Below are 26,249 nucleotides of genomic sequence, written 5' to 3'. Positions count from 1 at the left end.
CGACGTGTTGGAGACCCCTGCACTACAGGTATTCAAGCAACTTCTAGATACAGAATAAGGTGGTAGCTCGTAGTAGCAGTGTAAATCAGCAATCACTTGTGACACCAGATTACTCTCAGTTACTATCAGGAAGCAAGACTATGAAACACTAACACTTGATTAACTTGATACAAATTAGTGACTCGAGTTTCCACAGGGAAGACAAAATGTAAAGTGTTGCTGATATCATAGAATCAAATATGGAAATATATAAAAAAAAACATCTTACATAAACACTAATAGCAACATGTAAAAATCAAGAAACATAAAACCATAATTTTACAAACCACACTAGATCCCTTTTAAGCTCTAAAAGAAAACTAGGTTGAGGACTAGGACACCAAGAAAATAAAATGCAGGTATATTTAGTATTGGCATTAGTAGGTGGTTTTCCACACAAAGAGTTCAAGGAATCTGAACCAACTCAACTTCTGATTCACAGAGGTTCTTGAAACAACCATTGAATCAATGGGCTATAGTAGTGGGGACCAAACAAGTGCAAAGGCCTGAATGACAACCTCTAGTCTGTGATGTAATGTTCTTATTCTGGTTTATTATTGTTTTGGTGTAATATAAATTGGCATTGTAAGGTCTATGATGATGTCTCTTATCTTTATGCTTCTGAATCAAAAAGGGTTGCTTGCTTTCTTGTAATCTCTGTCCTTAATAGAAGATTGAACATGAACAGTTTGTGATGAACCAGTGGATCCAATTGATTGATCTTTTTTTTTTTTTTTTTTTAATCCTTATGGATGCATCATGAAAAGTGACTTCAAATTAGTACAGATGACATTGGTGAATATCAGAATGCCACATTTGCCTGCAGATGTATACAAATATACAATGACAGGTTACGTTATTGTTTTGTTTTTTCCCACAGATCATCATGTTAAACTCAGTTTCAGATTTACATGGGTATATCGATAAAGCCCAGCTAACTTGTGAACTTGGGGGAAACCTGGAGTACTGTCACAGCCAGTGGATTCATCACCGAACTGTGAGTAACACAGAATGATAGGTAAGTGGAGAAGGAGGGAGGCAGGGAGAGAAAGAGAAAAACTTGTGATGGAAGGAGGAAATATTCCTACTGGCCTCCTTATGATTATGCTCATTGCATCTTACAGTTATTGCAGCAAAACTTGCCTGGTGAAAATAATGAAACATCTGGGAGCTGAATCAAAGCAAAGCTGAAAAATCCAAAAGTTTCTCAAGAAACATGTTTCATAATTTTCTGCTGCTTACAACATGAGTTTAGTTGGCCTGATAGCTGCAGACCTTCTCTGTTATAGCTCAAAAGACTCCCAGGAAAAAAAGCTATATAATATACAAAGCTTTCAGGGGAAATCAAACCTAAAGATTGCAAACTCAGAGAAGCAACCACTGTCTATACATGTCTATATGGTAGAGCTTATTGCTTTGCAAACTAAAAGTAAGATCTCAAATCCCATGTCCTTGTCTGTCAACCATTGCTGGGTGGCTCTGCAGGCCATAGAAAACTTTGCTGTGATAGTGAAGAGCACTACTCGGATGCTGCAGAGATTTGGAACCAGTCTGTCTGAGACGGAGCTCCCGAATGAAGTGCAATGCACCCAGGACCTTCTCGCCACCCAAATAGCGAAACATGACAAGCTTAAGGTAAGTAGACAGTTACCCTGCAAGGTTGTTGTGTATGGAGTAGCTCCTGCAGCTGCTAAGCTCTGATTTGTGGTGTGTGTAATGCCCCATTTCCACTGGAAAGTGAAAATGGGTGTTTCCACTGACTAAGAGGATGATGCTACCAGACAGTGCCCAAAGCGGAACACAAAGGAAATACGTAATTTTCAGACATGGAGGTGTGTTCTTGTAGACAGACAGGAAAGAGAGACACATCAAAATACACATCACCTACAGTATGTCAGAACATAGAATCTCAAGTGCCATTAAATCTGAATGATCGGAGTGATACAGCCAAAAAACATTCGCATTTTATGAACAACTGGATGTGCAGGGTCTTTTGTACAACAGCTCCATGGAGACCATCAGTATCAAGGCGAACACGATTTAATTAATGTGTGCCAATAAATAATAAATAAATACAGCAAATATGGGTTACCCTCTAAAAAGGGAGTAGGCAACCCTGGTCCTGGAGTGTCACAATCCTGTAAGTTTTGTAGGTATTTCTCAATAATCAATTACTAAAGTGATAAGGTGATGTTGCCACTGCCCCTGAGAAAGTCTGTGTATACCACTGCCTTGGGGTGTAGGCCTATGTTTTCATGCAAAACAGAGGCTGTTTTGTTTAATTATGTTTAACAGAGTTTTTTTTTTTTTTACTACCTCATTGTGAACATTAAGGATAATTACGCAACTTGTTTATATTTAAAGGAACAGTATTTGATAAAGATATTTTGAAATAATAAAACAGGTTTTTAGATAGTTTAAAAGTTATTTATGGTCATACAGAGTTTGTGCATTAAGGTTAATTACAGGGCCTGCCTGTTAATACTTGTTAAATAACATGGGGGAAACACCTCATAGAAATGTAGGATATGAAAATGAAATATTTATGTTTAGGTTAATGTAATTTGTTAATCTAATATATATTTCTTAATTAATGCCAGATTTGTTACTTCATAATGTCAACCCCCCATGACCTCTGACACAATTTGAACACTATTTGAAACATCTGTAGTCCTATGCTTTGTTTCTTTGTTTCAAGAAATGTATAAATCAATACAAAATACAACAATTGGAAAAATACACCTTATTAACAACAAAATGAACAAAATGCCTTTTTATATTGATTCTCAGAATTGATTAGTGCAATTTTAATAGTTTTGGTTTTAATCAAGGCAAGCTGTTTGGTTTAATTTAGAGTTTGTTCCAAACAAAATTACAAAATGTTTACTGTTCTTAAAATTCAAAATAATGTAACCAGTATGTTGTACTGATTGAAGTATGGGATGGCTGTGTTTAAAAAACACAAAAATAGATAATACAATATAACAAATGATGAATACTGATAACACATTTTCAAAGTTCTTAATACAGTTGGGAATTACATATGGGAAGTAAAATATATGTTCACTGATAAAAATAAAACACTGAAGCAGTACATGTTTTGAAATTGAAATGAAACAAACAAACCTTATCCTAATAAATACTAATAAATGGACATGATAGTCAGTTTTGTGGTTCCATCATGTTTTATCAAAACTTCTTTGTTTCTTACTTTCTCTCTCTCTGTCCTTAACAGGATGAACTAAAACTGGCAATGAAACAAGGAATGACTTTGCTCTCTTATATAAAAGATCTAGCAACACAAAATGCCAACTGTAAGCTGAACCCAGACGAGCTGGAGAATGTAACTACAGTGGAACGGTTAGTGACTGTAGACGTTTCTAATGATCATATACAATTTTTGTTATTTAAGGCATAATAACTAGTTAACGGATAGTTTGCTGCAGTTTTCATCAGATGATCAATGATGACGATGAAATCAATTATTTGAAAAGTTGTATGTAATGTGACACGTTTACTTAAGTAGCTCATATAAATAAATAAAAAAAGGTCTGTGTGATGTATGAATCTTGATGGAACTGAAAGAATGCTTTGGGACATAATACTATCTTTCATAATTTTTGTGAGAGTGTCAGGATCAGACACCCAGAAGTGCCAGTGAAGGTAGGATCCAATTGCCAACTAGCTGGATTGATATCCAACTCACAGGAGATAAAAATCGAAAGAACAGTACAAAGGGGCTGAGGTGAAAGGCGTAGTCTTGGAAACAAGCAACAGGTTAATCAATCGGGCAAACTAAATAGACAAGGCAATCCAGAAAATGAGGGAAGAAGATCAGGCTTGGATCAGGACACGGGAAATCAGGCAGTAGTAAGAATGGAAGGCTTGGAATTGTTGCTGGTGAGGCCAGAAAAAACTTTGCATAGTTGAGCAGGACAGATGGGTTTAAATACAAGGACACATGATTGGGAAAGCATGGGACAGGTGTGATACAGAATTAGACTGGGATGATTATTGATTGATTGAAAGCAATGATCAGGGAACAAAGTTTGTAGAAAGTGACGTGCGGGCGACCTGTAGAAAGAATATGTTGCTTTATGGTTGACAACCGGTGCACCAGTAGTGCTAGAGAGAGAGTGGTAGAGGAATTCCGGGGTACAGGTGCTGGTGGTTGTTGAGCGTGTAGTGTGAAAATAAAAGGGACTTACTTGCTAACCCAGACTGGTTATTTCACATTCATCCAGAGATTCTACACGACCTCTGTTGGTGAATTTGGAGATGGTTGAGCAGTGTTTCTGTTGCAAAAAGGGCAGATGTCTTACAAATTTTACAAAGCTTTTGATATTACAATATCATAGCATCATGCTTTCTTTAAAAAAAGTTATTGTCAGCTTTGTACTAATGTATTCTAAAAAATATCAACTGGTATTGTGACATTTGCTTTAGCCGGCCCTGAAATAAATTTTACTAATTCTGTGAAAACTGTGTTAAAGCACTGTATAAAGCAAAGTCCTTTTCTACACACAAAAATAAAAAGTGTAATTTATGGCTACATTTATTCAATTGGCTCTTAATGTTCATATTATTATTATTATTATTATTATTATTATTATTATTATTATTATTATTATTATTATTATTATTGTATTAGCAGACACCCTTGTCCAGGGTGACTTACAAAACATAAGAGCAATACAAAGTGCAATAATACAGTGCAGTTCAAGGCATAGTACATTTTACAAATTCCAATTGATTTCCTGTTTTGGAATCAAAGCTCCCCTTTCTCCTTGAGAAATGTAATAAGTAATTTTTATGATGCAAAGAGAAAGAAGGCCATTCAGGTGAATGTGTTCCTGTCCCAGGTTGCTGGCACAATTAGATGAAACAGAAAACGCATTTGAAGAGTTTTGGTTAAAGCATCATCTCAAACTGGAACAGTGCTTGCAGTTACACCACTTTGAACGAGACTTTCGTGAGGTATGCTTTATTTTTATTATATATATCTGCGGGTTTCAAATATTTTAGTTTTTTTAACAGTTTATATCATTCAAGGTGTGCAGTTGAACTGTGCTTCTGGAAAGTATTGGATAAAAACTGTACTTTACCAGTAATTAATAGGACAATGTTAAAACTACTGCAGTTGCTTCTTTTGAATTTAAAATTTTTAAATGATTTAACTTGTAGCTACATTTCATTGGTATGTTTTCAATTATCTATTGAATTATGTATGCAAGCATGTATCTTTTTATTTCCCTTCTTGCTCAGGTTAAAGTGGCTCTGGACAGCCTAATGGAGATTCTGGCTGCTTTCTCAAACATTGGAGATGGCGTAGCTCAAGTGGAACACCTTTTGAGAGAGTTGAAGTCTCTGGAGGAGAGAGCCCAGGTGAGCTGTGTAGAATCACCATATACATATTTCTGGGTTAGGGTCCTGATATGCAAGAGAAGTAACAACCATTGGTGTAACCAGCAGGACATTTTGGGGGGTGCTGCTCAAGTCCATTTGGAAAATACAAATAAAAGGATGTATCGGTGCCGTTTAACAGACGTGAATGTTATACTAAATTACAGAGGATACAAAATAATTGTGTTAATATCATGATAATTATAAATACCACTGCTGCATTAATAAAATAACAAAAATGATATTTTACAAGCATTATTTCATTAAAATTATGTTATTCTAATTATAAAAACAAGGCCTGACAGTCGATCCTGTCCCATTGTTGACTGCAAACAGGACTTGAGTCTGTGTAAACAGCTAAAAAAATATTTCAGCTGAGGCTGTTATGACTGGTATTGTTGCAAAGATCTTTAATAGACAGTGGATGTTCAGATAGAACATTGGGTCAGCTGCGGTAAGTGCTTTCATCACGTTGTTCGGTCTATCCACTGGGTACTTGTTCCATTGTGCCAGCCACCTATCATAATCATTCTTTAGGTCCTTTGGTGTACCAGGCATGTCATCATTATAAGTTTGTATGGCAGTACTTAACTTCTGGAATCTGTGAAAAACCACATACTTTGGAATGAGGTACTGGATCATGCAAACCATTCTGACATGTTCACTGAATCTCTCAGCTAATTAATTCAAAAGGCTGTCGACAAACGGAAGGAAAATAGAAAATCTGTATGGTTTTGGGTCTGCCATTGGATAGTTTGGCCATTTTGGTTGCCTTCCTGCTAAATTAAGCATTTCAAGAGGAATGCCTGCAAGTTCATCTGCTTTTTTTAAATTGTTGTCAAATTACTCTTCATTGTTCTGCCTTATGCTCATAATAGTATGGTGGGTAATGTTGATGTGTTCCAAGCACTGCAGAATGTCAATGTCGGGTTTCTGAAGAGAGATGGACACAGGTGTGTGTCAGACCTGGGTCAAAAACATATTTTCTGTATTTTCAATTACTTCAAATATTTTTTCCAAAATCTTATTTTAAAGATTATAAATTGTATCCTGTTTCACAATTACTAATTGAATGTATTTGATGTATTTAGCAAATTCTTCAAATATGTTTTTCCACAAGTATTTGATATTCTATATTTTACATTATTTGTATTTCAATTATGGCTTGTATCACAACAAACTCAGCACCACAACAAATGTGGTCTAAAATTACCAACACAAAGACTCCAACTGAAAGTAAATGTTGAGTTGCAGAAGACTCTACCTTCTATGTCATGTTATGGCCACATTTGTGTTGTAGTTAAACTTTTAATAGTTTTTTGATTAGCACTGACAATTAGTGTTATGTGTGCAAGGTACATATTTTTCCAGCAATACAGGAGGTAGCTCAACTTTGAATAACAAACCCATTTTTCTTTCTCCCTCATTGGGTAATAGATGCAGAGACGAGGAGATAATGAAAGTGACCTGTTTAGACTTTTGGGAAACACTGAATCTTTTTCTCCCGCTCTCCTTGTTGGGACTATGTTAGGAATCTCACATTGTGTCTTTAATCTTCTTATGATGTGTTAATGTTGTGCTACATTTATGTTGTTGTGACACTTAAGATTATATATTCAAATACAACACATTGATTCAAATACAAATGATTGAAAATGGAGAATATAAAATACTAGTGAAAATGCATAACTGTACATAATACATAAAGTATTTGCAAATACATATCAATACTTTTAAAAAGTATTTTCAATTACAGTAAATTAGTAATTGTCAAACAGGATACAATTTGTAATTTTTCAAATACAAACTTTAAATGGTATTTGATGTAATTAAAAATATAGAAATACAAATATGTAGGCCTATTGATATTTGACCCAGGTCTGGTGTGTGTAAGAGTGGGTAATTAATAAAGAACTGTGAATCAACATAACTCAGTTTAGTGGGTTTTACTTAAACAGGAATAGGGTATTTGTATACAATCTCCATCTCTTGCTACAGTCCAGCTCTACTATCCTGGCTCTCTCCAGTATTGTATTAAATGTATTAAACACAAACTACCACTTTCCCTTTACATAAAATATACAAGCAAAATAAAAAGAAAGGGGACAAAACTGAGCCAGGAACTTACAGGCCAATCTGTCTGACCTGCAGTACTTGTAAAATGTTGGAAAAAATGATTAGACAGAAAATAAAGGAACATCTTAATGAAAACCATATTCCTGGAGATAGGCAAAATGGGTTTAGACGAGGCAGATCATGTCTTACTAATTTATTGCAACTGCAGCTGTAGATGACGTGAAAGCATATGATATGATATACTTAGATTTTCAAAAAGCTTTTCATAAGATTCCACACCAAAGACTGATCCTCAAATTGGAAGCTGTAGGCATTCAGGGTAATGTAAGTAGATGGATTAGGAACTGGTTGATATATAGGAAACCGAGGGTGTCGATAAGAGGAGTTGCTTCTAACTGGAGTGAGGTTGTTAGTGGAGTTCCACAGGGATCAGTACTAGGGCCTTTGCTTTTTCTAATATATATGAATGACCTGGACTCAGGGATAGTTAGCAAACTTGTCAAATTTGCAGATGATACTAAAATAGCTCAGCATACACAATCTCGGCAGCACAGGATATTCAAAGGGACTTGGAAAATATTCAGTTGTGGGCCGACACCTGGCAGATGAAATTCAATGTGGACAAGTGCAAGGTATTACATGCAGGTAACAAAAATGTCCACTATAATTACACTATGGGAGGAATAGAACTAGATGAAGTTTGTAGGGAACAAGTGTGTGATTAGGGACACAGCCACTGACTTTTCTGGTGAACATAATGGTCCCATAATGCCTCGCTGCTCACCAAGAGCTGAGAGCTGATGAAGGTGACATCATAATATGAAGTGATTTGTAGTGAGCCAGTACGCAATAACGTGATATAGCTAGGTATAGGCTTAAATTTATGTTACGATTACAGTGGCCCTGACGTACAAAACACAAAGGCAAAAAGAAACACACAACTGCAAAAAGAAGAATACTAAAACAAAAAGCAGAATGCAAAAGCAAAAGGAAGGACACAAATGCAAAAAGAAAAACACAAAAACAAAACTAGAAACACAAAAACAATTTTTTTTTTTTTAACTGAATTGCGTCATCTAGAGTCCCACCAATAGAAAATGTGTCCCACCTCTTCATCCCCCACCACTGTTATGGGCAGACTACACAGGACTGAAGCGCTGCTATTGGTCAGCCATCTCTGTTCGCAATTCTCTGCCCGAGAGAAGCACTTGATTTAAAGTACACATATTGATCCAGACCCGGAAAACAAACAGCTCCTGGAATTACGATTATTTTGAATGTCACTCTTGTTTCATTTATTAAAAACACAAAATAAAAATAATGATTCTATTGACTGTAAACTCTTTACAGGGAAGTATAATTAGAAGTGGAGGGGTACTGTATAGAGTGACAAATGTAGGTCCTGTAGGCTAATTTCATATCGTGATCAAGACCTATATTTGTTAATATTCTTCTTCTTCTTCTTCTTCTTCTTATTATTTTTATTTCTTGGCAGACGCCCTTATCCAGGGCAACTTACAATAAGTGCAATACAAAGTGCAATAATATAGTTTGGTACAAGGCATCAAACATTACAAATTCAAATTTACATAATACAGGCAATTCAAAGCATAATACATTGTACACATTCCAATTTACATAAGTAAATACAATAATGAGGTCTTACATCCTGGAAAGTAAAAGCTAAGTGCAGTCAAGATGTTAGGTCACAGTCAAGGGCTACGGGAAAGGGAGCAAGGGGAAATCAATAATACAAGTATTAGTGATGCAAGAAGCATGATAAAATGTTACAGGAGCGTAAGAGACTAATATTACAAGTACTATTTGAAAAGATGTGTCTTGAGTAAGCGCCGGAAGGAGATCAAGGACTCTGCCATTTTGACTTGTTCCACCATTTGGGGGCCAGGGATGAGAAGGAGCGGGCTCTGGAGGAAGGGGAGTAGAGAGGAGGCAGAGTTAGTCTTCTGGCAACGGAAGACCGCAGTGGTCTGGAGGGGATGTATGGAGAGACAAGGGACTGAAGGTAGCTTGGTGCCGTGTGGTCGAGACAGCGGTAGGTGAGGGTCAATGTCTTGAACTGAATGCGTGCTGGTATCGGGAGCCAGTGGAGGGAGCAGAGCAGTGGAGTAGCGCGTGTGAATCGGGGCAGAGAGAATACCAGACGAGCCGCAGAGTTCTGGATGAGCTGGAGCAGTTAGGTAGTAGTTGCAGGCAGGCCAGCCAGGAGGGAGTTGCAGTAGTCCAGGCGGGAGAGGACCAGTGACTGGACGAGCAGTCGGTGAGGAAGGGACAGATTCGGCATATGTTGCTCAGGAAGAATCTGCAGGTGCGTGTCAGTGTGGTGATGTGCTGGTTGTAGCAGAGCGTAGGATCGAGGGTGACTCCTAGATTTTTAGCAGAAGAAGGAGAGAGTGTGGTGGATTCCAAGGGGATTGAGATGGAGAGATCAGCAGAAGGTGAGGAAGAGTGGGGAAAAAGAGGAGATCCGATTTGGAGAGGTTGAGTTTGAGGTGGTGCGAGTGCATCTAGACAGAGATAGCAGACGAACAAGAAGAGATGTGAGAGGGGATGAAGGGGTCAGAAGAGGGAAAAGACAGGAAGATCTGGGCATCATCTGCATAAAAGTGGTAGGAGAAGCCATGGGATGCAAAGAGGGGGCCCAGGGAGGGAGTGTAGAGAGAGAACAGGAGAGGGCCCAGGACAGAGCCTTGGGGTATGCCTGTGAGGAGAGGTTGGGGGGTGGATGAGGAACCTTCCAATTGTCACTTGGTAGGTCCGGTCGTTGAAATAGGAGGAGAACCAGATGAGAACAATTCCAGAGATTCCAAGGTCAGCAAGGCAGGAGAGGAGAATGGAGTGATCGACAGTGTCAAATGCTGCAGAGATCAAGAAGAATGATGACTGAGGAGCGGGAGGCAGTCCGAGCACAGCTGAGGGAGTCAGTGACTGCCAGGAGAGCTGTCTCAGTGGAGTGAGTTTGCAAGCTGGATTGCAGAGGATCAAGGAGTGAATGATGGGACAGAAAGGCAGAAATCTGACGGCGGACCGCCCGCTTGACAGTCTTTGAGAGGAAGGGGAGTAGGAAGACAGGATGGTAGTTCTGAGGAGAGGTGGGTCAAGGGTTGGTTTCTTGAGTGGGATGACAGCAGCTTATTTAAATGCAGAGGGGAAACAGCCAGAGAGGAGTATTATTTCTGTGTTAACATCTGTGTTTAGTTGTTTCTGTTAACTCGCCAACACACCATGTGCATGGCAATTGCTTTAAGAAACACTTAATGTAGGCTAACATCACTTTCTAACCTTTGTAATATAACCCATATCAACACTTATACTTGAAATCGAGCTGTAACCATCACCCTGCACGACTGTTAGGCAGTGGCGCTGTCCTCCAAACGGAATGATTACTGGCCCACTTTACAAACAGATAAACTACTTCAGCAAGGGTGGCGAACAGCAACTCAGGGACGTCGATTGTATCAATTCTTAAACGTTACAGTTTATTGTGGGGATTCAGTATGATGGAAACAGCAATGGGATAGATAGGAAAGAAGCTATGAAACAAGTAAAGGATAGATGGTAAGACAGGAAAAATGACTATAGAGTATAACTATAGGATAAAGATAGCGAAGAGCTTTTAATTGATATATAGAAAAGGATTTGTTAAACTGTAGAAGAGTCCTGGCAATATAAGAGGAGAAAAAAGAATCAATAAAGTGTTGAGCTGAAGAAAAGTAACAAAGTAAAGGTGAAATTAACTGAGATGGAAAGTAACAAAATAAATTAGCAATGGCCAAGTGTTGTAAAAATGATCCTGGAGAAACAAATCAATGTCAACAGAATGGAGTGAGCTCACCCAGCAGAAGTCCAGGGAAAACAGCAATGAAGGTTGACTGGAAAAAATTGAGAGCATTGCAATGGTCTTTGGGAATAACCCAGGAATAAGGAGTGAAGGTGAATGCAGTAGTTGTGAGGGAAGTCCAAAACAAACCAACACACAAACTGTAACAACACCCAGCAGGAACCCACTCAAGACAAAACAATAAACCCCTACATAAACAATGGTACTAGAAAACAAAAGACAAAGAAGTATGCAGATGTCCGAATGCACTGTTGGTAGGTTGATCAAAGTAACTAGGAAGCTATAGAAAGGTTTGAAAACAACAATAGTAATGGAGTCACCCCAGCTATGGCTGCCCTATATATATATATACACTGAACAGGGGCTGCCTAGGCTGTGATTGGATAATGGAGGAATTGAATGAGCCAATGGGGGAAGAGATAGAACCAGAGGACTATGGGAAATTAAGTGTTTACCTGGCCAGGCTACTGTCTCTAGTTAAAGGGACAGGTGGGTGTTTAGTCACCCACTTGTGTAACATTGTGAGTGTTACAGAGCGTTTCTCTCGTGCACAGAGAGCACAGAGCAGAGAACAGAGACTCTGACCAATGGCAGCGCTAGACAGTCCTGTGTGGGTATGTAGCTTGCCCATAACAGCAGTGGGCTTCGAAATAGTGCCGCTGGCGGATGAAGAAACTAAAAAAAAAAAATTTTAGCTTTTCGTTTCTGGTTGTTTTCGTGTTTTTCTTTTTGCATTTGTGGTCTTCCTTTTGCTTTTGCGTTCTTTTTGTTTTTGTGTTTCTCTTTTTGGATTTGTGTTCTTCCTTTTGGATTTGCGTTCTGCTTTTTGTTTTTGTGTTTTTCTTTTTGCAATTGTGTTCTGCATTTTGTTTTTGTGTTTTTCTTTTTGCAATTGCATTTGTTTTTGCATTTGTGTTTTGTACTTCAGGGCCACCGTATACAGTGCATCCGGATTCACAGCGCTTCATTTTTTCCACATTTTGTTATGTTACAGCCTTATTCCAAAATGGATTAAATTAATCATTTTCCTCAAAATTCTACAAACAATACCCTATAATGACAATGTGAAAGAAGTTTGTTTGAAATCTTTGCAAATGTATTAAAAATAAAAAACCAAAAAAGCACATGTACATAAGTATTCACAGCCTTTGCCATGACACGCAAAATTGAGCTCAGGTGCATCCTGTTTCCACTGATCATCCTTGAGATGTTTCTACAACTTAATTGGAGTCCACCTGTGGTAAATTCAGTTGATTGGACATGATTTGGAAAGGCACACACCTGTCTATATAAGGTCCCACAGTTAACAGTGCATGTCAAAGCACAAACCAAGCCATGAAGTCCAAGGAATTGTCTGCAGACCTCCGAGACAGGATTGTATTGAGGCACAGATCTGGGGAAGGGTACAGAAAAATTTCTGCAGCAATGAAGGTCCCAATGAGCACAGTGGCCTTCATCATCTGTAAATGGAAGAAGATTGGAACCACCAGGACTCTTCCTAGAGCTGGCCGCCTGGCCAAACTGAGCGATCGGGGGAGAAGGGCCTTAGTCAAGGAGGTGACCAAGAACCCGATGATCACTCTGACAGACCTCCAGCATGTCTCTGTGGAGAGAGGAGAACCTTCCAGAAGAACAACCATCTCTGCAGCACTCCACCAATCAGGCCTGTATGGTAGAGTGACCAGACGGAAGCCACTCCTCCGTAAAAGGCACATGACAGCCTGCCTGGAGTTTGCCAAAAGGCACCTGAAGGACTGTCAGACCATGAGAAACAAAATTCTCTGGTCTGATGAAACAAAGATTGAACTCGTGTCTGGAGGAAACCAGGCACCGCTCATCACCTGGCCAATACCATCCCTACAGTGAAGCATGGTGGTGGCAGCATCATGCTGTGGGGACTGGGAGACTAGTCAGGATCGAGGGAAAGATTAATGCAGCAATGTACAGAGACATCCTTGATGAAAACCTGCTCCAGAGCGCTATGGACCTCAGACTGGGGTGAAGGTTCATCTTCCAAAAGGACAACGACACTAAGCACACAGCCAAGATAACAAAGGAGTGGCTACAGGACAACTCTGTGAATGTCCTTGAGTGGCCCAGCCAGAGCCCAGACTTGAACCCAATTGAACATCCCTGGAGAGATCTGAAAATGGCTGTGCACCGACGCTCCCCATCCAACCTGATGGAGCTTGAGAGGTCCTGCAAAGAAGAATAGGAGAAACTTCCCAAAAATAGGTGTGCCAAGCTTGTAGCATCATACTCAAAAAGACTTGAGGCTGTAATTGGTGCCAAAGGTGCTTCAACAAAGTATTGAGTATTGGCTGTGAATACTTATGTACATGTGCTTTTTTGGTTTTTTATTTTTAATACATTTGCAAAGATTTCAAACAATCTTCTTTCATGTTGTCATTATGGGGTATTGTTTGTAGAATTTTGAGGAAAATAATGAATTTAATCAATTTTGGAATAAGGCTGTAACATAACAAAATGTGGAAAAAGTGAAGCACTGTGAATACTTTCTGGATGCACTGTACAATAGATATATCTGCCTTATTAAATCATTCCTAAATATAAGTGCAGTAACGTAAATTTTGAGAATTTAATATTAACATCATGGGTGACGTTTGCAGGGGGCAACTGGATACGTTGATTAATTTATTTTCAGTAGTTTACAATTAAGATTAAACAAATTAAAGTTTGTGCACCAGCGATTGCTAATCGCACTTCTGCCCCTCAATCCAAACAGGTTTCACGGTATTTTCATATTGTGAAGCACTATTATGTGATATTACTGTTTTGGATGCAATATTTTTTAAGTTCGGTTGTAAGGCATAAGAGTGAATGCTATGTAGGGTAGTGTAGTGATCTTGAGCCTCGCTAAGGGGCCTGGGCCTTTTAGTGATGTGGTAAGATCGCTACACTGTGACGCAGGAGCCTGGGGCTCAATTCCTCGTCATGGCCACTACTCCTGACATACTACAGCTAATATAAAAGTGAACAATTACGCTATTAGCGTTTTTACTTTGAGTTGTACATTTGATGGACACATAAAGACTAGCAAATATGAATAGTTGGATTTTGTTACATCATGCTGGCGAATTATTTAATGCAGGGTTTACATTGCATTATGGTAATTAAACAGTATTTATATATAAGACAAGGTCTTATTTGGCTATGTGTAACACCGGGGAGACATGATTCATAAAGTGCATGGTTTCGTTTGTTGTTATGCTAATGTAGGTAAGGTAGCTGGTGAATCTATAAACAAGCTGTAAATTCAGAAGATTAGAACATATATTAAAACTATAGTATTCAGTTTTTCCCCTACCATGTACATGTCACTTGATACAGACAGGACTGTTGTAAACATAGCTTGTAGTTATTACTGTTATATACACCAATCAGCCATAATATTATGCATAATATTGTGTAGGTCCCCCTTTTGCCACCAAAACAGCCCTGACCCGTTGAGGCATGGACTCCAATAGACCTCTGAAGGTGTGCTGTGGTATCTGGCACCAAGACGTTAGCAGCAGATCCTTTAAGTTCTGTAAGATGCGAGGTGGGGCCTCCATGGATCGGACTTGTTTGTCCAGCACATCCCACAGATGCTCAATTGGATTAAGATATGGCGAATTTGGAGGCCAAGTCAACACCTTGAACTCGCGATTCATCAGACCAGGCCACCTTCCTCCATTGCTCCGTGGTCCAGTTCTGATGCTCACGTGCCCATTGTAGGCGGTTTCAGCAGTGGACAGGGGTCAGCATGGGCACCCTGACTGGTCTGCGGCTACGCAGCCCCATACGCACAAACTGCGATGCACTGTGTTCTGACACCTTTCTATCAGAACCAGCATTAACTTTTTCAGCAATTTGAGCTACAGTAGCTCGTCTGTTGGATCGGACCACACGGGCAGCCTTCACTCCCACGTGCATCAATGATCCATGGCCGCCCATGACCCTGTTGCTGGTTTACCGCTTTTCCTTCCTTGGACCACTTTTGATAGGTACTGACCACTGCAGACCGGGAACACCCCACAAGAGCTGCAGTTTTGGAGATGCTCTGACCCAGTCATCTAGCCATCACAATTTGGCCCTTGTCAAAGTCGCTCAGATCCTTATGCTTGCCCATTTTTCCTGCTTCTAACACATCAACTTTGAGGACAAAATGTGCACTTGCTGCCTAATATATCCCACCCACTGACAGGTGCCATGATAACGAGATTATCAGTGTTATTCACTTCACCTGTCAGTGGTCTTAATGTTATGGCTGATCGGTGTACATGTACAATGTCTAACATTGACATTGGCTTTGGGATGCAGGAGGCTTACTCAGTGGTGTTGTTTCCCAGCGCTAGGGGCGCCCTGATGCCTAGTAGCAGTCAGGGGCGTCGCAAGGGGGCAGGCATCCTAGGCAATTGCCTGGGGCCCCGGGCTGAGGGGGGACCCCAAATGGGAAACCCCCCCCCCCTCGGTCCCCCTCCTCGGTCCCCCCCCTCAATAATGGGAGGAAACTCTGCTGCACCCCCCGCCCCCCTGCTCTCACAGAAGCAAACTCCGCCGCACATCCCCCCCCCACTCTCACGGATTAAAACTCCGCCGCCACCACCCCCCCCTCTCACGGGAGAAAAATCCACCGCACCCCAACCCCCCCTTCCCCCGGCATCACCGTCAAGAATTATTTTGCCTGGGGCCCCCAATTACCCTAGAATCGCCTATGGTAGCAGAGTTACATTACAAACTGAATTGTAACTTGCAACCAAATTCCTTATTTCTGCACATGAAAAATAATGTATTGTTAATACCCCCTTTTGTTTCTAATGTTTTGAATGTAATGATTCTGAAGCTTCTCTGTTTGGTGCTATGGTAAAGTCTTAGCACTCAGTTATATGAGAGTATATTTTCATTTTAAGTTAGAATCCTCATAGCCTATTATAACAGAAAATACATTAGGGCATTTTTTCATTTATTTGTTCTCATTGTGGGATATTTTTGTTTCAGTATTTCGTATTGTTATGCTAAGATGTGTGTTTGTATTCATAGCTCTGAAGTTACACAAATCAGATGAAAGTCTGAGCATTCATTGACTAAACTGTCAGATTCTGTGCAACAATGACAAAAGTCTACACGACGTGAACACACCCCATGTAAACAAGCCAACAGATTGATGCCTGGTAGTTCTATAGTTTCTATAGGAAGCCTGCTTAATAACAACCATGTTGCCAGATTTATCGATTAAAAGGGGTGAGATTAAATAGCTGAAAACACTACAACCGGACTGGCTAACTGTATGTTTTAATGAAAGGCTGTTTTGGAATCGTAGGACATTTAGAAGTATTCGATCTAAATCAAACGAGACAGTAAGTGATCAGGATTTATTTATGTAGCTACTGAATTTAATACATACTGTATCTGTTATGTATTATTATAGCGCTATTTGTTTTTAGCACAGCTTAAGTAGTGATTTCCAAAACAATGATGACAATCTTTTGTCGGTGACCTTATTGTTTGTGATTAAGAGCTCGTGATGAAATGTGCGTGGCAAATTGACGGGATACCTTAGGCTCCATTTAAGAATTGTTTTTTAAACGAATAGTGTACATTGCAGCTCAGAATGTGGTCATCGTTAAAGCCAGACAGTCATGTTTGTTGGGTTACCTGCGGTCTGCATAGGCTGACACAATCATTTAACCTTAGTTTGAGTGCACTGACGATACTCTAGCCCACCCTTATAATGACCTAGGATTGTGGCAGACACTGGTGTGTGTGGTGACGCTAAAATTGTCATGACAGATTGAGGTGGAGGGCCCCTAAACTGAGCTTTGATTGGCGCCCCAAAATTGACAAACACGCCCCTGGGCTTACTTAGCAATACAATTGCTTTGCCTTAGGTATGCTCTAAACTTGGGAGGCTAGATGATCTATAGTAACATTATAAACAACTATTATTAAAATCAAACATGATTATTTACACTGCTCTTGTCTATCAGCACCAGCCTGCCCTGTGTGTCTGCTCCAGGCTAGGCTTCCCTTCCTGGAGATTAAGCAGAAGAACAAACTCCTCACACACGTTTACACCAGTGAATTGAACTGGGGTTACAGATGCGAATGACATACTCAAACACGGTACTGTGTAAGGATTTGTATAGGCACCAACTAACATATTATTGTAGAAAATCTCCAAGGAATCCACAATCTGTTTATCAATCAACATGCAAAAGTTGGCTTCACTACGAATCTTGTTGTGACGTCACCTTTGGTGGTTCTCAGTTGTCTCCGCGAGCAGGAGTGACCTTCATCGGCTCTCGGGTGTTTCCATGAGCAGCGAGGCATGATGGGAAATGTTCACCAGAAAAGTCTGTATATTCTCACCCATATTTTCTTCATTTTTGAAAAACAAAATAACGCGAGATCACAGGAAGACAAGCAGAAGTAAACTATACAAATATGCAAAGCTAACCTTTTATTTGTTTATAATTTGACAAAAAATAAGTGTTTTCCCTTCATTCCTTCATTACAAGGATGTTAAGGTGCTACATGAAATTAAAATGCTAGATTAATTTCACATTCATAATCGCAATTGTAACGGTTCCACTAGGTTGGGCCCCAGGTGTGATACGAGCACACCAGAAAAGACAAAGAGTAAGGAGAGTATGTAAGATTTTTTGGAATGTCACCAGGACACAGGTATAGTGAAACAGGAAGCGAAAAAAAAAAAAGATCACATGACCTGTACCCTGTGCCAGCTAGCCAGAACATAAGACCTATAGGGCCAATAACTGCACACACGTTTTCAGTTTTCATTCAGTTAATACGTAGTTTAAATAAATAAAAATATAAAGGAAATTATAATAAACAAAATTCCAAATTGAATTCAACATTTACGTTAAATAAACACAAATGTTCAATGAGGGATGGTGATGGATCAAAACAACACATTTACAACACACAGCACAAAACAAAGCATTCAATTTCACTTTTCAATTCAGATGTAATATGTTATTATTTCCCCCTCCTAGTTGAGCTCAACCTAAGTGTAAGGCACACAAAATAGGAAAAAAAAATCAAAAGGAGAGGGAGAAAGAGAGAAAGATGTATAATTGTGTGCGGATATACACTCACCTAAAGGATTATTAGGAACACCATACTAATACTGTGTTTGACCCCCTTTCGCCTTAATGCCTTAATTCTACGTGGCATTGATTCAACAAGGTGCTGAAAGCATTCTTTAGAAATGTTGCCCCATATTGATAGGATAGCATCTTGCAGTTGATGGAGATTTGTGGGATGCACATCCAGGGCACGAAGCTCCCGTTCCACCACATCCCAAAGATGCTCTATTGGGTTGAGACCTGGTGACTGTGGGGGCCAGTTTAGTACAGTGAACTCATTGTCATGTTCAAGAAACCAATTTGAAATGATTCGACCTTTGTGACATGGTGCATTATCCTGCTGGAAGTAGCCATCAGAGGATGGGTACATGGTGGTCATAAAGGGATGGACATGGTCAGAAACAATGCTCAGGTAGGCCGTGGCATTTAAACGATGCCCAATTGGCACTAAGGGGCCTAAAGTGTGCCAAGAAAACATCCCCCACACCATTACACCACCACCACCAGCCTGCACAGTGGTAACAAGGCATGATGGATCCATGTTCTCATTCTGTTTACGCCAAATTCTGACTCTACCATCTGAATGTCTCAACAGAAATCGAGACTCATCAGACCAGGCAACATTTTTCCAGTCTTCAACTGTCCAATTTTGGTGAGCTTGTGCAAATTGTAGCCTCTTTTTCCTATTTGTAGTGGAGATGAGTGGTACCCGGTGGGGTCTTCTGCTGTTGTAGCCCATCCGCCTCAAGGTTGTACGTGTTGTGGCTTCACAAATGCTTTGCTGCATACCTCGGTTGTAACGAGTGGTTATTTCAGTCAAAGTTGCTCTTCTATCAGCTTGAATCAGTCGGCCCATTCTCCTCTGACCTCTAGCATCAACAAGGCATTTTCGCCCACAGGACTGCCGCATACTGGATGTTTTTCCCTTTTCACACCATTCTTTGTAAACCCTAGAAATGGTTGTGCGTGAAAATCCCAGTAACTGAGCAGATTGTGAAATACTCAGACCGGTCCGTCTGGCACCAACAACCATGCCACGCTCAAAATTGCTTAAATCACCTTTCTTTCCCATTCAGACATTCAGTTTGGAGTTCAGGAGATTGTCTTGACCAGGACCACACCCCTAAATGCATTGAAGCAACTGCCATGTGATTGGTTGGTTAGATAATTGCATTAATGAGAAATTGAACAGGTGTTCCTAATAATCCTTTAGGTGAGTGTATATGGGTGCATGTGTGTGAGAGACAGACAGCACAAGTGCACCTGCAGAATACTGACAATTTGCTAAAACAGAGAACACCAGAGAGCAGTGGGATAAAGACAGCAAACTAGGCCTTTAAGAAAAAGAATAATTAAACTTCTAAATAGAGATATAAGAAATTAGCTGTAGAACAGTGGAGTGCAGACAAAGGAAAAGTTCATCAGCAGTGTTAGACTTAGACTTAATAATAATAATAATAATAATAATAATAATATAACAATAAAGGCAGAGAGGTGCAGGAATGATAGCGTCTAGCGGCAGTTCAGGGAAAAAAATAGAGAAAGTAGAGTCAAACTAGAGGCCAGTGCAGAGGGTACCAGTCCATGATCCAGTCCACTCCCGCTTAGCAAAGGTCTCCTTAAAAAACGCTCTCGCCAAGAAAAACACACACGAATCCTCTTCGAAAGACTCGGAGCCAGGAAACGCAGGCAGAGTTTATCGAAGTCCTCCTCAGCGCAGTCTTGTTACAGCGTCGGCAGTAATAGATACAGCGCCGGTTAAAGCAATAATATGGACTTGTAGCAGTTGTAATAATGGTGACGTGAAACCCTGCAGCAAAATCACCTCGAGTAGTCCGTCTGGAAAAAACGTTCCCCCATATGGGCTCAAATTAGCGCCATAAGTATCGCATTCAAAAAAATATATATCACATTAAAAAAAAAAATTATTGTAAACAAAAAAAAACGATGTTGAGATCAAAAATAAAAAAATCGAATGCAAAATTTATAGAATTGTAAACCAAAAAAAAAACGATAGCAAAACTCGCCTGCAGTCCCTGTCTTTGCTTGCGATGCTGCAATTTTTGCTTTCGCCTCCAGTTTCTTTGCTTTCGATTTATTTTTCTTCCCGTTTACGAGTTTTGGCACTGTTTTGTCGTGAGGGCGGGATTTACAGGGAGGCGTGGATCATGGGTCTCCATTGGTCCAGTAGGTTTGGGTGACGGTTCTTCCTAACCCAATCAGTGATCAGGGTGGGCTGGTCTGGTGATCTCTGTGTGGGATGGGAATCGACTGTCTTGGTTTCAACAGCAGCGCCTATTCAGCGACTCATTAACCTCACTGTGTGTGCAGAGACCTGCAGTCAAGAGCTGGACAATCACTGGATCCCACCGCCATTTGAGCCCATACACACAGCACTGAAACAAAACACAGGACTCACCGGCTACGTGCACAGTAACATGTTTAATATCATGTTCATATTAATGTAACCTGCAGAGCAATTTAATTCACTTTAATTAATCTATGCATGGCCAGAGACCTCCATCCTTTTTGGGGACAAAAAAGAAACTCGCAGCAGCAGGCGATGTAGAGGGACGTATGATTCCTAACTCCAGTGCTTCCTTAATGTAGTCCTCCATGGCCTGAGATTCCAGGACTGATAGAGGATAAATCCGACCTCTGGGAGGAGAAGTGCCGGGGAGAAGGTCAATGGCACAGTCCCTCGGTGTATGTGGAGGTAAACGGGATGGTTGAGATTTATTGAAGACCGCTGCTAAATTCAGATATTCAGTGGGAATCACTGACAGCATGGAAAGAAGAGGACTCTCTGTGTGAGTGGCACGGCATGGGAGAGACAGGCAGTTAGAAAAACAGTGGCACCCCCAGGATAGTATGTCACCATTTCTACAGGAAATTACAGGGTCATGGTAGGTAAGCCATGCCAGTCCCAGAATAATGTCAGCCCCGGGGGAATCTATTATCAAAAATGATAGTTGTTCCATGTGTAGGAGTCCAACATGTAGAGTGACAGGAGTGATTTTCTGAGTGATGTGACCTGAGCCGATGGGGTGGTCGTCAATGGCTCAGACTCATAGAGGTGGAAAGCATGGAGGGAGAGAGGAATGTCTAGTCGGGTGACAGTGGTTTGGTGGATGAAGTTGCCCACTGAGCCGGAATCTTTAAGGGTGGAAACAAATGTAGTTTTATTACCCACTTGAATCTGCACTTGGATACGGCACTGTACAGAGGAAAATGAGGACATTGTCCAATACTCACGGACAAATTGGTGGCTCCCGAGATAACTGTAGGGTGGATCGAGCAGGAGTTATGGTAATGACCCAACTGGCCACAATAGAGGCAGAGATGGTTTTGTATTCTTCGCTGCCACTCTTCTGTTGATAGCCATGTGCGACCCAGTTGCATGGGTTCGGAGTCACACACAGAAGGGGCATATTGGCTGGATCTGGCGGTCAGACGATTCGAGTGGGGCGCCTTCGTCGTGCTTTGATTAAATTATGCAATCTAACAGCCAACTGAATGAATTGTTTCATCCCTGCATGCTAATTCAGTCTGTAGATCAGAGTAAAGTCCCTGGCGAAACACAGTGAGGAGATCATTCCACCCGCTACCTGCAGCCAGGGTTCGGAACTTGAGTGCGTAGTTGGCGACAGATGACGTGTCCTAGCGAAGTGTAAGCAGGAGCTCCCCAGCATCTTTTCCTTCTGCAGGATGAATACATACGTCCCAAAAGTGATCAAGAAAGACATCAAGGGACCAAGTGATTTCACCCTTCTGTGACCAAACAGTTGAAGCCCACTGTAACTCTTTCCCTATGAGTAGGATGATAACAAACACAATCTTGGCTTCCTCAGATGGAAACGAAGTGGGTTGATGAGCAAATTATTGTGAGCACCGCAACAGGAATCCTTTACAGCGATCTGACAAGCTATAATTTGTCTGGAGTGGCGAGTTGGACAGGACGGGCTGTTTCTGCTGCAGGTTGACCTGGGGTCAGAGATGGAGACAGAGGAGATACAGTTGGAGGAGTGATAGGAGGAAGCCTCTGCATTATTTGATTCAACACAGTTTCAATGTCCTTCAACATCATCTCATATCTCTGCGGCATAGCACCCTGATTAGCCAAGGTGTCATGCAGATCGAATTGTCCCGCTGAGTCCATCTCTTCAGGGTGAAGTCTTCTGTAAGCACTCTGGTCAAAGGGGCCACGGAGGGCACTTAGGTGTGGGAAACAGCAGGTCGAAATCAGGCGTGGGTCAGAAACTGGTTAACTGGGCAATGTAGGCAAAACTGGAGAGCGTGGCAGAAGTATCAGGTGTAGGGTCGATTGATCAGGCAGACAGTATTACAAAGGGAATCCAGAAAGCGTGGTCTCAAAAAACAGGCAAGGGTCAGTAAATACTAAAGGTCAAATACTAAACAGTAAACAGGCTCGGAAATGTTGCAAACTGCAGACAAGACTTTGCGATAATGGTGTGCCTGGAAGAGGTTTAAACAGACAGTTGATGGGCAGGGAAATGGGAGACAGGTAAAAGTAATGATTCAATGATGGGGACAAAGGAAAGGGAAACAGAAGGGAAAATTGGGACTGGGGCGGCATCTAGCGATGGACGTGGGGATGACACTTGTGGGCAATACTTTTGACAAATGCATTTTTCAGCTTGAGAATAAGATGAACCAGTGAAGCTATGCAAGTATGAAATTTGGAATATGGAGTGCTCACCGCCTGTTGAAATGTTTTCGCCATGCCTGTTTATTTCCCTCCTGTTCTTAACTCTTAAATAAACTGTTTGTCTAAAAAGGCTTTTAATACCTTATATACATATTTTGCTTTGTCTTATGTTGCTCTACCAAGTCTTAATGAAATCTGACATGCTGTACACCTCTGAGTCATGACTACCCCCCCCCCCCTTTTTTGGAACCTTGTGTTATTTATTTAATCCAACACCCAGATACAAGTGCCTGTATGAGTGACCACATTTATTTGCCATGCTTTTTACCCAGGAGTATCTTGGGTAAATAATTTGTATGAATGCTCCACTGTCTGCTGTGTATGTTTCAAAGGAGTCTCAGGAAAAAGCTCAGCTGTACGCCCTACATGGAGACCAGCTTATCCAGAGCAATCACTACGCCGTTGACTCCATCAGACCCAAGTGTGTAGAGCTGCGCCGGATCTGCGATGACTTTACCAATGGAGCAAAAAAGAAATATGATATACTGGGGAAGTCCTATGAAATCCATAAAAGAATAGACGAGGTAAAATACATATATATTTATATAATGTTGTGAAAACTATATTGCCTTCTGAGCTCAATTAATCAAAATAAACATGACTGCAATGAAATCAACATTTCATCAACAGTGACAGGAGTATTTGCAGAACACAAAGCCTGATACTTACCCTAAACTAAGACTAATTAACCCTAGCCAACACCAGAATGTATAATTATATCCCTATCCTCCACTCTTCAAATTTTATTTTAGCCACCCAACAATGTGTTTTTGCTCAATTCTTATGACTGACCAGAATCTTTGTTATCAATAACATTTATTTTGTTTCCATCTGTTTTGTAAAATGTGTTAAAAGCTGCTTGTACAAAAAAAATCCCCCTTTTGAAACACTTTGGACTGCAGCATCTGCTTTTGTATGTTGTTACACTGCTGCCCCCATCTCAAAAGGAGTATTAACTAAACCATGCACAACGAGGGTGCAAAGTGCTGATCAAAGAGGGTGTAATAATCACAACTAAGCTCCAGGCACAGTAGTGCAACCATAGTGTACAGAGGGGAGGCAAACCCGCAGCAGCATAAAAGTCAAGATGGTAGCTGAGGAAGGGAGCCTTCTGCCTGACTAGTTTACTACTTGAGCCTGTTGGCTCACTATTGCAAGCCAAATTATAATTTAGCGATATCTCAAAATGCATTTCAAGATATCTTCAGATATTTCCAGATATCTCTAAATAATTTAAAGATATCTTTAAATAATTTTGAGATATCTGCAAACCATCAGAGATATCTAAATAAGGTGTTTTTAAAGATATCTCAATGATTTGAAGATATCTTTAAATGATTTAGAGATATCTGCAAATCATTTAGACATCTTCAAATTACTTCCTGTTAATTTAGAAATATCTGCAAATCATTACAAGATATTTTCAAATGACTTCCTGTATATTGGCTGAGATTATCACTTCCTGATTCCTCATTCAGTTACATAGAAATTAATGAACAAGTTAACAGTAAGTGATAATCTTGGGCTACATTAAGGAAGTGATTTGAAGATATCTCAAAATGATTTATAGATATCTCTAAATTAAGTGTACTTTTAAATTAGATATCTTTGAATTATTTGCAGATATCTCTAAATCATTTAAAGATATCTTCAAATCATTTCGAAGATAATAATAATTTGGCTTGCCATAACTCACAGCCTATGGCAAAACCCTCAGCGTTTCAACCCAACACTGCACACTACAAGCTGAAGAGAAGGGATTGACACAACACAGCAAATATCTCATGAAGTATACCCCTTGACAAGCATGCACACTCTCAAGGCTGCTGCTGCTCAGTGTGTCTCTGCTTGTGCTGCTTTCTTAATGTGCCTCTGCTTGCAGGTGACCCAGTGGTGTGAGTCTGGTGTATATCTGCTAGCCTCCCAGGCAGTGGACAAGTGCCAGTCACAGGAGGGAGCAGAGGCTGCGCTGCATGACATCGAAGCCTTCCTGGAAACAGCCCAGGAGAGTGTGCTTGGAGACCTCAAGGACCTCCACAACCAGTATGAAATTATCCTGACCCCGCAGGTCAAGGTATGGCCCTCTTGCCCCCAATAAAGTGTGATGGTATGGGCCAATCTAACACCGCTGTAGCCTGAAATGTAACAATAATTTTGTGTTTGTTTGTTTTGTTGTGTTGTGTTGTTTTCTTACCTGCCCTCAACAGGCTCATGTGCAGAAGATGCTACAGAGGCTGGAGGATGTGCAGGAGATGTTTGAAAAGAGGCAGGTCAGTCTGAAAAAGCTGTCAGCCAAACAGACACGTCCAGTGCAGCCTGTTGCCCCCCGGCCTGAGTCCTCTCCGAAACGTGCTTCTCCCAAAACACCCAGGACCTCCGGATCCAGTGAGTCACTCTCACATACACACACACACATTCACAGGCAAACACATTCAAAATATACGCAAAAAAACACTCATATATTCTTACCTACTTGCACCCAAAAACATATAATCACACACACACACTTTCCCATGCATATGCACATGCACAAAACAAGACTGAATTTCTTTACAAAAGATCTGTGACTTTTTTCTTGTTGCAGCACCAAATCACAAAAGTCTGGAAATCAATTGCACCCCCAAACAACCCACAGAAACAGAAGTGGCCAAAAAGAAGAACATAAAAAAAACTAAAGGAGGAATCAAGGTGAGAATAGGCCTTGGTTTTTTCAGTTCTGAAATGTGCAAATTAAATGTACTTTTAATATATTTTTTCATACATGCATTAAAGGGGAATTATGGAAGTGAAATACTATGCTATCTTGTATCTTTTAATACAGTCTACTGCTACATAATTTAGGTTTTTAATCAGGATAATATCAGAGAGCACATATATTGTAGGCAAAATAGGCTTTTGTCTGGATTTTTTTTTTTTTATGCTGATTCAACTGTGTTCATCAAAACTGGACTGTTTTGCTGCAGTCCTTGCCTTAATAAAACAGTAGTGAAAGGGTGAAATGTCACAATAAACAACACTGAAGCAAGGCTGT

General features: G+C 40.4%; 1 protein-coding gene and 1 long non-coding RNA gene across 2 annotated transcripts in view; both read left to right on the top strand.

Annotated features, from left to right (window-relative positions):
- LOC136753846 (probable guanine nucleotide exchange factor MCF2L2) overlaps window positions 1-24,009 on the top strand; it is a 102,692-nt gene extending 78,683 nt beyond the window's left edge. The window contains exons 7-13 of the mRNA XM_066710229.1: window positions 920-1,036; window positions 1,525-1,674; window positions 3,275-3,399; window positions 4,902-5,016; window positions 5,305-5,424; window positions 23,551-23,742; window positions 23,971-24,009. Coding sequence (XP_066566326.1) covers window positions 920-1,036; window positions 1,525-1,674; window positions 3,275-3,399; window positions 4,902-5,016; window positions 5,305-5,424; window positions 23,551-23,742; window positions 23,971-24,009 — 858 coding nt within the window. The remainder of the gene's footprint in view (window positions 1-919; window positions 1,037-1,524; window positions 1,675-3,274; window positions 3,400-4,901; window positions 5,017-5,304; window positions 5,425-23,550; window positions 23,743-23,970) is intronic.
- Window positions 24,010-25,113: 1,104 nt separating this feature from the next.
- On the top strand, window positions 25,114-25,900 carry LOC136753029 (uncharacterized). Its single transcript, XR_010817382.1, has 3 exons — window positions 25,114-25,292; window positions 25,426-25,603; window positions 25,803-25,900. It is a non-coding gene; the product is annotated as an uncharacterized LOC136753029 (long non-coding RNA).
- Window positions 25,901-26,249: the final 349 nt, after the last annotated feature.

Source organism: Amia ocellicauda, chromosome 7, assembly GCF_036373705.1.
Source record: "Amia ocellicauda isolate fAmiCal2 chromosome 7, fAmiCal2.hap1, whole genome shotgun sequence".
Taxonomy (NCBI): domain Eukaryota; kingdom Metazoa; phylum Chordata; class Actinopteri; order Amiiformes; family Amiidae; genus Amia; species Amia ocellicauda.
Note: the sequence above shows the minus strand (reverse complement) of the source record. Positions and strands in the feature narration are given on the sequence as shown.